Source organism: Trachurus japonicus, chromosome 14 (genome assembly GCF_045865225.1).
Source record: "Trachurus japonicus isolate A0001 chromosome 14, Traja_1.0".
Classification (NCBI taxonomy): domain Eukaryota; kingdom Metazoa; phylum Chordata; class Actinopteri; order Carangiformes; family Carangidae; genus Trachurus; species Trachurus japonicus.
Window position 1 is genome coordinate 28,330,614 of NC_140920.1, and position 9,759 is coordinate 28,340,372.

The 9,759-nt window shown below is 44.3% G+C and overlaps 1 protein-coding gene across 1 annotated transcript; it reads left to right on the forward strand.

Moving 5' to 3' along the window:
- Window positions 1-1,514: 1,514 nt before the first annotated feature.
- msantd2 (Myb/SANT DNA binding domain containing 2) lies at window positions 1,515-8,130 on the forward strand. The gene is made up of 4 exons (XM_085798718.1): window positions 1,515-1,982; window positions 4,222-4,477; window positions 4,565-4,628; window positions 5,899-8,130. The coding sequence occupies exons 1-4, from the start codon at window positions 1,548-1,550 to the stop codon at window positions 6,833-6,835; spliced, it is 1,692 nt and encodes a 563-aa protein (XP_085654844.1). The 5' UTR covers window positions 1,515-1,547; the 3' UTR covers window positions 6,836-8,130.
- The last annotated feature ends 1,629 nt before the right edge of the window (window positions 8,131-9,759 follow it).

Here is a 9,759-nt window from a genome sequence, read left to right on the forward strand (position 1 = left end):
GACCACAAACACACACACACTCACATACACACTGCCAACACCAGACAGATGGCGGAGCAAGCTGGAATGACTTGTAGCTCCTGAGGGACGCCAATCAAACACTGTCACAGAAAAAGGATGAAGTGAGCAATGACACAACTCCACAATCAGGACATCAAATCACCAATTATACCCTTAAAAATCCAATAAAAGGTCTTATTCACTGACCAGCAGTGACCACTGTCCTGCTGGACTCTACACCTCTGCTGCAGTAACATGAACAACAGAGACTCAGTGGTTCATGTCAGACTTTCTAGATTCATTGATAAATAATTAAGTATAAAACTGATCATTCTGATTCTTATAATTCTGAGGTTGTTGTTTCGGGTGCAGACCGTTTGTTTACTGTAATGTAACTGTACTGGTCTTGACATCACATTTTCAAGGTCCTGGTCTTGGAATCGACTACATTTTTACTCAGTCTTGTCTCGGTCGAGCTGGACATGAGATTTTTTCTCAAGACCAGTCAAGACCACAGCTGCGGTGACATCTGTTTTTTTTTTTAACCGCAATGTCTCTCTGTCACTCACTTCAGTTTATGTAGGCTAATGTAATTCAATAACTATAATTAAAATTTACCTACAAAAGTAGGCTATCTGTTGTGTAACCATCTGAAAAACTTGGAGTCAACAGGGGGAGGAGATTTCAGCAGGTTCTGTGTTGTGTTCTTCTGTTCAAACTTTGGTCTCTTTTTCGCTGAGGAATAGGCTAATGTAAATATCAAGCCACATGATTATTACTGAATACAGTAATGGTCTTGAATTGGTCTCAGTCTTGGACTTGACTCAGTCTTGACCCCCTCAAAGTCTTGGTTTTGTCTTGGTCGCTCTGGTTTTGGTCTTAGCCTACTTGGTCTTGGGTTAGGTGGTTCGCCTACGACCTAACTGTGAAGAATTGTGATGCCTATATAGCTTATAATTTTATGTGCCGCTTGGATGATTCAGGGAACAGCATTATCGAGGCTTTAACCATCACCTAAGAGGAGCTGCTTCAGGTAGGCTATTCAATCATCCAGGCTCGGGACATTCATCTCAAGCCTGGATGAAAGCAGCTTGTTTTTCTCTCCCTCTCTCTCTCTCTCTCTCTCTCACACACACACTTTTTTTTTTTTTTTTTTTTTTTTTAATCTGTCTGATTATAGGCCTATTTTATTTTTGGTGATGTGGACCACTTATTCTACAGAACAGATTGATTGATGTGCCTGCACTAACTGGGCCAAATAGTGTCTTGCCTCTGTCTCAGTGAGCTGACACCGTGTTATCCTTCCACACACTCATACAACTCGGTAGAATGAAGCTTTTGTTTTCTCTATTTTACTTCTTCACCTCCCTCCAGGTGGACCCCTCCTCCTCCTCTCTTCCGGGTTCCACTTTGCGCCCCTCTTTTGCATCCGCGCCGTATTTTATTTTTTATTTTTTTATTTTTTTTTATTTTTTCCCCTCCACGCTGTCTGCGCGTCGAGCCCTGACGTCACACTTCCCCCCCCTCCCCTTAGCAACAGAGGCAACATGGCGGCGTCCAGTAACGCGGAGCATTCTCCAGAGATATCGACGCCGTTAAAGATCCCGAAAACCGAGGTGCCATCCCCCGAGTCGGAGGATTTGAGTGACAGTAATCAATACCAGTCCAACCCCTCCACGCCGAACCGCTTCTCGCCTCTGAACGTGGGCTCCGGGGGGACCGCGGGCCGGACGGCGGCCTCGTCCTCCTCCAACAGCTTCACGGCTTGCCGGGGGATGTCGTGGACCCCGTCGGAGACGAACGCCCTCATCGCGGTGTGGGGCAACGAGCGGCTGACGGAGGCGAGGATGCAGCAGCTGGAGGTGGCCGGGACCGTGTTCTCCGGGAAGGCCCCCGGTCCCGCCATGTACGAGCGGGTGTCCAGAGCCCTGTCGGACCTGGGATACGAGAGGACCCCCTCCCAGTGCAGGGAGAGGATGAAGGTAAATAAGGTTGTGATGATGAGGAGGAGGAGGAGGAGGACACACAACAATGGCCGGGAGGCTGCATGCTCCATCCTCCATCATTATCATCATCCTCCATCATCAGGACCTGGACCTGTGGCTCCGACAGCAGACAGCAGACAGCAGGCTGCAGGCTGCAGGCTGCAGGAGCTGTCATGGAGTTAGAGACTGATACAGAGTAGACAGCCTGTCCTGGTCTCATATATGTCTTATATGACACCAGGACAGGTTCCATACACCACCTACATTTACCCACTCAACAAAAACCAAGTGTCCTAGTCTCACCTGTCACACCCTGACTGAACAGTGGCTGGGTGCTGGGGATGCACTGGAACAGTTGATTTCATATTTAGCAGAGTAGATGCTGATCACCTGATAAAGATGGGGATAAAAATAAGGCTGTAAATGAAAAGAATGTCAGATAATATTTTAGAAAAATCTACATGTTTGCTACAAGAGCCAGAAATGATATGACAGAGAGAATCAAACCTTAACTACTAAACTAAAGCTTAGCTTCATTCAGCTTCATTCATTCATTCACTCACCTACGTACAGATGTGACAACACACTGCACAGCTGTGTGACATTTGTAACCACAGCATTCATTTTCAACATTCAGCGCATTTGAAATGATACCCTTTCTTAATTTTACAAATCATTATCATATCCTGTAGATCAGTGGTTTTCAAAGTGGGGTCCGGGGACCCCCAGGGGTCCTTGAGAGGGTCCATCGGGGTCCCCAACTTTTTCTCAAAATGTTACCACATTTCTTTTCCAGATATACGTATTACATTTTTTTCCAGAAATTTCTTGAAGTTTTCACAAGAATTCATGCCATTGGCAGTAATTTTAACTACATTGACTAAAAAAAGTAACGTTATTCAGTCTCAAAACAAATATTTGTGTGTTTCTCGTGTTTGTTTCAAAATGTTGTCCAGTGGGGGGGTTCATGGTTCATTTGTGTCAGTTTAGGGGTCCTTAATGTAAAAAAAAGTTTGAGAACCACTGATCGTGTGTAATATAATGAAGGTTCATATAATTTACTCAGCGCTTCATTCACAGTGTTTCATTCTGAAGTCAAAAGCTACTGCTCCTCATGTCTAGCAATTAAGGCAGCAGTCTAAAAAAATGTTCTTTTTTTTCTTTCACATGGATGTTTGAGAGTTACTGTGCAGCTTAATGCAAGTGCAGAGATGTGCAAAGCAAACTATTCAATTCATTAGGTATGTCATAGATAGACTATTGGACAAAAGAAACTAAAAACATCACCATAAGGGAGAGGTTGGAAAAGAACATCTTGAAAACTGTTTAGTATTTTGGAGGATGGCTGCAGTCCACTTTTACATTTTGTCAAAGTGCAGGTTGACAGGAAACAAAGCGTGAGACAGAATAGTGAGAAAACCATCGACCGCTCCCTTCATCCTCTCATCAGATTTTAAAGTTCACCTCTGATCATGGCGAGAGCTGACTCCCAGCTGCTGCTCTGTTGGAGGTGACGTCCTCTGGGAGGAGGTTCACACACCTCTGGTTTCTGTCTGGGACTTCCCCTCAGGCCACTGATTGAATAATAAACTGATGCTGAGTCTTTTTTGTTTATATTTGACTTTTTGTTATTATTCCTGGGAGATTACCATTTGCCTCCTGGATGTCACTTTTTTATTATGCAGTGTTAAATGAGCTCACTAAATAATAATAATTGTTACAATGGTAATAACTGTTTTTTTTCTCCATAATTTTATTTCAAACCAGAACATATTCACATACAACAGACACACAGTTAGAACAATAACAATACATGGATGAAGCTGAGCTATACTGAAAGTCATTTTGTTGATGGAAGTTATTATAGGCAGGATGTTTGTATCGAAATTATCATTGGATGTAATAAATGTAGATGTTGTTTCATCTTTGCAATGTTTCAAATAACAGTCAGACAGAGTCAGTCTCTTAGTAGCTACAAAACACATTCACTTCAATGTTAAGATGTGTTTATTGTGCAGCATGTTCACTGCACAGTAACAGCAGTAGTGATGCTAACATCAGCACAGTGTGCAGAGTAAACATACAGTGATACTCCTGCTCTTTGGGATTCTTTGTGTAAGTCCCTAGTACGCCCAAACAAAAGCTAAAGTTTCTAATCAACAGCTGAGTAAAAAAATAATTTAGTTTACTACATGACCAGCCTAAAATCATCAGGTTCTCCTCCCATCACATCCAGACGCTGCGGCGCTGCTACAGCCGCGTGAAGGAGCACGGCATCGGCAAGAGGAAGAGCAGCTACACCATCGAGCAGCTGGAGAAGGTGTTCGGTCAGGGAGGCTGGGACTCCCAGAGCTGCGCCCCGGTGCTGATCAACAGCAGTGGGCTGTACCAGGAGATGGAGTCTGATGGCAGCACCCTGGGGGACTTCTCCCAGGAGGACTGGTGCAACCAGGTGCTGGACTCAGCCTTCCAGGAGGGAGACATGGAGACCGGTGAGTCCTGTGAGGGAGCAGTGGTCGGATTGCAGTGAATGACACAGGAATGTTGCATTTGAATGTTTGTATTTGTTCTCCCTGCAGATGAAATCCAGGTGCCTAAAAGCAGAGCTCTCCAGATTCAAGCAGAACTGTCAGAACAAACCCAGTAAGTCTCAGAGACCAGACATGTTTGTTATGAAGCTTCGTGCTGTGAGCTGACTCAGCCTAACCTTTGCAATTTACTGATGATAATTCAACAGTGTCTAATTTGTTTGACATTACTCTTAATGAGATGTGCCTGGTATAAATGTTATCTTTTCCTTCTTCAATCTCACTTTGACAGAGGTAAACTGATCAGAGGTGAGGAGGTTAATCCCCAAATGCACAGTTGAACAAAATTACATTCTATCATAGAAATTTTATTAGGAAGTGGGTTGGAGTGTCATTCTTGTTTTAACCACTGGGAGACAGAATATTTAAACCCTACTCTTCAGCATTTTTTTATCTGATTTTTTTTTTTTTTTTTTCAGTCCTAAAATTTCAGTCCCACATTTTGTCACATATCAGTCACAGTGTCCAAACAGAGAATCTATCTCCATTTGAAGAGGCTTATTCTACTGTTTTCCATGTGCAGAGTGAATGACAGTCGTACATCAGCTGAGCTGTAGTCAGACAGCACCTGGTTCCAAAATAGCTCATGTCAACAGTTACCCTCTCTCCTCAGTGATTTGCCTACAAAATACATAAATATATATACATATTATTTTTTTTTTTTTTAAATTTCAGTAATGTATAATTCAAGCTATTGTGAGCTTTAATTCTGAAAGGTTCTGACAGGAACTTCCAAAATTTCTATTGCAAGCTCACAGACCTAATAGAAATAGCAGACACATGATGTGTGCTTGGGGTGGGCCACATGAAAGCTTAAAACTTAAAATTAATATCACAATCACAGGATTATATATCACATATTACATTTTCCTCTAAAGTTTTGGGGAGAAGAAGCATTTCCTGTCTTTTTATGTAAATTTACAAACATTTTGATAATATATTAAATAGATAGCATGTTTTATAGTCAATTGAGAGACATGGGAGAGATTTTTTTAACTAGCCTGAGGATCTTGATTTTAACTTCATTTGCTACAAGAAATCTAAACCGAGCAGTTCTGCTGCACCAAAGGAAAAACACTGTTGGTCACATGGTGGCAGTGAGCCAAATTGTGTCAGAGAACACAGAAACACACGAATGAAAGCATCAAGGCACACATTGTACAGTGCAATATTTTAATGATGTGTTATATAGTGCAGCTGAAGGGAATGGGGGGGCGACTGTGTGACCTGTCAGCTGTCTTGCACACAGACGCTTCAACCAAGCGCCAGTACAGGGACATGTTGTGTCACCTTGTCCTCACCATGTGTCTCTTGTCTCTCTGCAGGAAAAGGGACATGATGCACACTGTGATGCGCATCCTGGAGTCGGTGGAGCTGAAGTGGGAACACTTCCAGACGTGGACCGAGTTCTCCCGCCTGCACCTCTCCAACAAACTGGCCATCTTCGGCGTGGGCTACAACACGCGCTGGCGGGAGGACGTGCGCTACCACTACGCCGAGATCAGCTCGCAGGTGCCGCTGGGCAAGAGGCTGCGCGAGTACTTCAACCCGGAGAAGCCCGAGGGCCGCATCATCATGACCAAAGTCCAGAAGATGAACTGGAAGAACGTCTACTACAAGTTCCTGGACATCACCATCAGCGAGGCGCGTTGTCTGGAGCTGCACATGGAGGTGGACTGGACCCCCGTGTCCCAGTCCAGGCCGGCCGGCTGCAGCAAGGGCACGTCCCACTACCTCCTCCCCGGGGACATCCCCAAGGCGTACGGACTCTACGCCATCGGCTACGAGGCCGCGTCGTCGTCCTCCAACTGCGCCGCTCTGACCTCTCCCCGGGGCGACGGCGACGACCACAGCTTACCTCAGTGGGAGACGGAGAACGGGGCTCACGGGCCGGCCGACGGAGAAGCGGCGGGGCAGGGAGACAGGACTGGGGCTAGAGTCATTTACTGCTACTTAGGCATAGCTGAGGACAGGACCATACAGCAGTGTCTCTTCCAGCACTTTCAGGGTTCCGCCAAACACTACGTCCACGGCGAACCCGCCGTCACGCGTTTCTTGCAGGAGAACTGCCGCGGCGGTGGCGGCGGCATCCCGGCGGGTCAGGACGGAGGAGAGGGAGCAGAAGACCCGTCTCAACGTTTTACTATTTACATAAAGTTCATCGAGGTGGAGCTGGACTTCCTCTCGGCAGGGTCCCTGCTGGAGTGCCTCGAAACCGCCGTGGGCTATTCCTTGAAATACAACAACAAAGAGGCGTCGTAACTACACGCTGCAACACAACAGTGCTACCCGTTTGTATTCACTAAATAGAGTTAACAAGAGTTCCAGCCTGCGAAAGGCGACACGAAAAGGTGACCAATTCTGTTACAAAGCATGGATGTGCGCAAGAGCCCGCCATATTTTTGCAGTCTTTTCAGTTCCCTTTGAACACATTTTCATTTCAGATCCTTCTAGTATATAAAAAGAATGACAGTGCACAATATGTCACATTGTGTATTGTGTTGGAAACATGGGAACAGTAGCTTCACTGCAACATTTCAGATTTACGTACTTCTTATTTTTAGGCTAACGTGCACTACAAAGGTTTCTGCTGCTTGTTTTAGTGTTAGATAAATATTGCCTCATCAGGGAGCGTGGGGGGTTGGCAAGGTGACTTATTGCAGTATGCATCTGTCTACCTCAGTAGGATGTAGCAAACAAGGCAGCGAGGGGACCATAGTGTGTATTTATTCTTAAACTGCCTTTTTACTTGGGGACTGTTGAAGTCTTGGACCCAGTGACGGACTGGCACCAAAAAGAGGCCGTACCAGGTTATCACGTCTTCAGTCTGTCAGAGCTGGCCAGACGTAAACCAGATGGCCCCGACCGACTTATTTTTATTTATTTTTTCTTCACGTGGCTGCATTATTACGCGGCCGTTGTGGCATTTGCCCGTATTGCCCTATGGCCAGTCCGTCACTGCTTGGACATAAAAATTTCACGAAGCGTCGAAGAGTAACAGTGATTTAATTGTCGTGTTTTGCACATGTAACTGGGCTGCAGCTAGAGATGCCTCGATGCGAACGAGAGACAAAAAGAAAAACAAATGGTTAGCAATCATTGGACAGCTGGGTGAAATGACCCTCGACGACGGCCGTCTGCATCAAGTAAACAAAATAACACATGCACCATAACGCAGACTAAAGGAAACATTTTTCACACAGCTTATTGTGAATGAATCCATATGAAAAATGTACTGTAGTTGTCCTTAGCACTTGAAAAACTAACTTATTGCCAGAGCAACCACCTGCTGGTGACTGCTCATCAGCTGCTTCACCTCAACTCACATTTAAATATGTTTCCCCACCCATAGTGGCTTGACCAGTTGGAGCATGTATGGGCTTAGCTGCATGATCTGTTATAGCTGTAACGCTTGGAGAGAATCTATGACAATACACTGGAGAGTAAAAAACACTACATGCGCCAATGGCAATGCATCGGTAGGGCCAGTATTAAAGGAATAGCTCAACATTTTGGAAAATTGGCCCATTGCCATAATACCTAGAGTTTCAGGAGTAGGTTTGTTACCTTTAATTGTCGGTGCAAGCTGTTTTTAGAATGGCGGAGCAGAGCTACTAGCTGCTCAGAGCTACGCTACGGAGGCTAATGGGATTTCTTGGTTTCCCTCATCAAAGCTGCACATTCACCACGCTATGATAAAATAATAGAACGTTACGAGAGTTGTTTTAGAGGTAAATTCATGCAAAACCCATGATGTGCGTCCCCAATGCAGTTTTTCTGCAAGCAGTCTCTGAATTTCCCTCTAAAACAACTCTGTCTCGTAACGTTCTGTTATTATCTCATAGCGTGGTGAATGTGCAGGTCACAACTTGTCCACCAGAGCGTTTTGGAGTTGTTGGATTGTGTATTTGATGAGTTTGATGAGGGAAACCAAGAAATCCCATTAGCCTCCGTAGCGTAGCTCTGAGCAGCTCGCAGCTCTGCTCCGCTGTTCTAAAAATAGCTTGCACCAACTTACAGGTCATGAACCTCCTCCTCACAATACAGGGATTATGGCAATGGGCCAATTTGCCAAAATGTTGAACTATCCCTTTAAAGAGCATCTCTAGCTGCAGTTGTGGAGGTCGTGTGTATCAGTATATAGCCGTGTTGACCAGTTACCAGCACCTTCCAGATTTCGGGTATTTCCAATGACACATAACCTGTTGGCTGTTTGTTGGTGTTAATCTGCTCACATGCAGGTTATGAACCAATGAGAGCGCTGATCAACAACCGCCAGTCAGGTTGAGCCTATAAGCTGCAGAGGTGAACTCGCCTTCGACCAATAATCAAACTGAACATGATTCCTGAGGTTATGTGCAATGTGCCAGGAAAGACTGTGTGAAGAAAAATCAAACAATGGACGAGTCCATACTGAATCTATGTATATGAAATCTACCTTATATATATATATCGGAAATATATATTTAAGAATATTATTGTTCTTTAGCATTCTGGCTTTTGCAAACTTGCAATGTTCATTTGTTTGGGTATACAGTATATAAAGATGAATATGATATTTTCTATTTTATCGGTTGACACGATTGTCTTGTATGTGATTGTTTTGAAGTCACCGTCTTGTATGTTTACATGTTTGAAAAACAATAAATGGAGCTCTCACTGTCATTTGCCACAAAGTGGAGATGGGTTTGTGAGTACTTGAGCAGAACACATCTCTCTCACTCTGTCCGTCTCTTATCATCATCTGATATTCTAACATTATCTTATAGATTCTGTTTTTATGGTGACACTGTAATAGGACTACAGATTGAAAATAGCCTAGCTGCCACATTTACAGCATTGGTTTGCAGTGTCCCTGTTAAATAAATAATAACTAATAAAATAAAAAAAAACATCACATCCTGTAACTTCAGCTTCAGGTGTTTTCAGTAGCATGTCAGATTTCACCACTACTGACAATGTCAAACTTTAAAATCTTCTCTCAGCTCTCATTTCAGTCCTTCCACACTGACCCTTGACTCCACCCCCCTCCAGTCTTCTTCTAGTCCAGTCCTCATCACATCCACATCTCACACACCTTGTATCCAGACCCCAGGGGGGTTTCCTGTACTTTGCACAGCATCACCCCACTTTTCAAATACAATCACATCACAATGAGGTCTAGTCACCTCTCTCACATTCTTACT

Excerpts from the sequence above, each read along its gene's own strand:
- msantd2 (XM_085798718.1), top strand. The coding sequence starts at position 1,548 with ATGGCGGCGTCCAGTAACGCGGAGCATTCTCCAGAGATATCGACGCCG. Across the intron at positions 1,983-4,221 it reads AGTGCAGGGAGAGGATGAAG|ACGCTGCGGCGCTGCTACAG; the intron begins GTAAATAAGGTT and ends CATCACATCCAG. Across the intron at positions 4,478-4,564 it reads GGAGGGAGACATGGAGACCG|ATGAAATCCAGGTGCCTAAA; the intron begins GTGAGTCCTGTG and ends TTCTCCCTGCAG.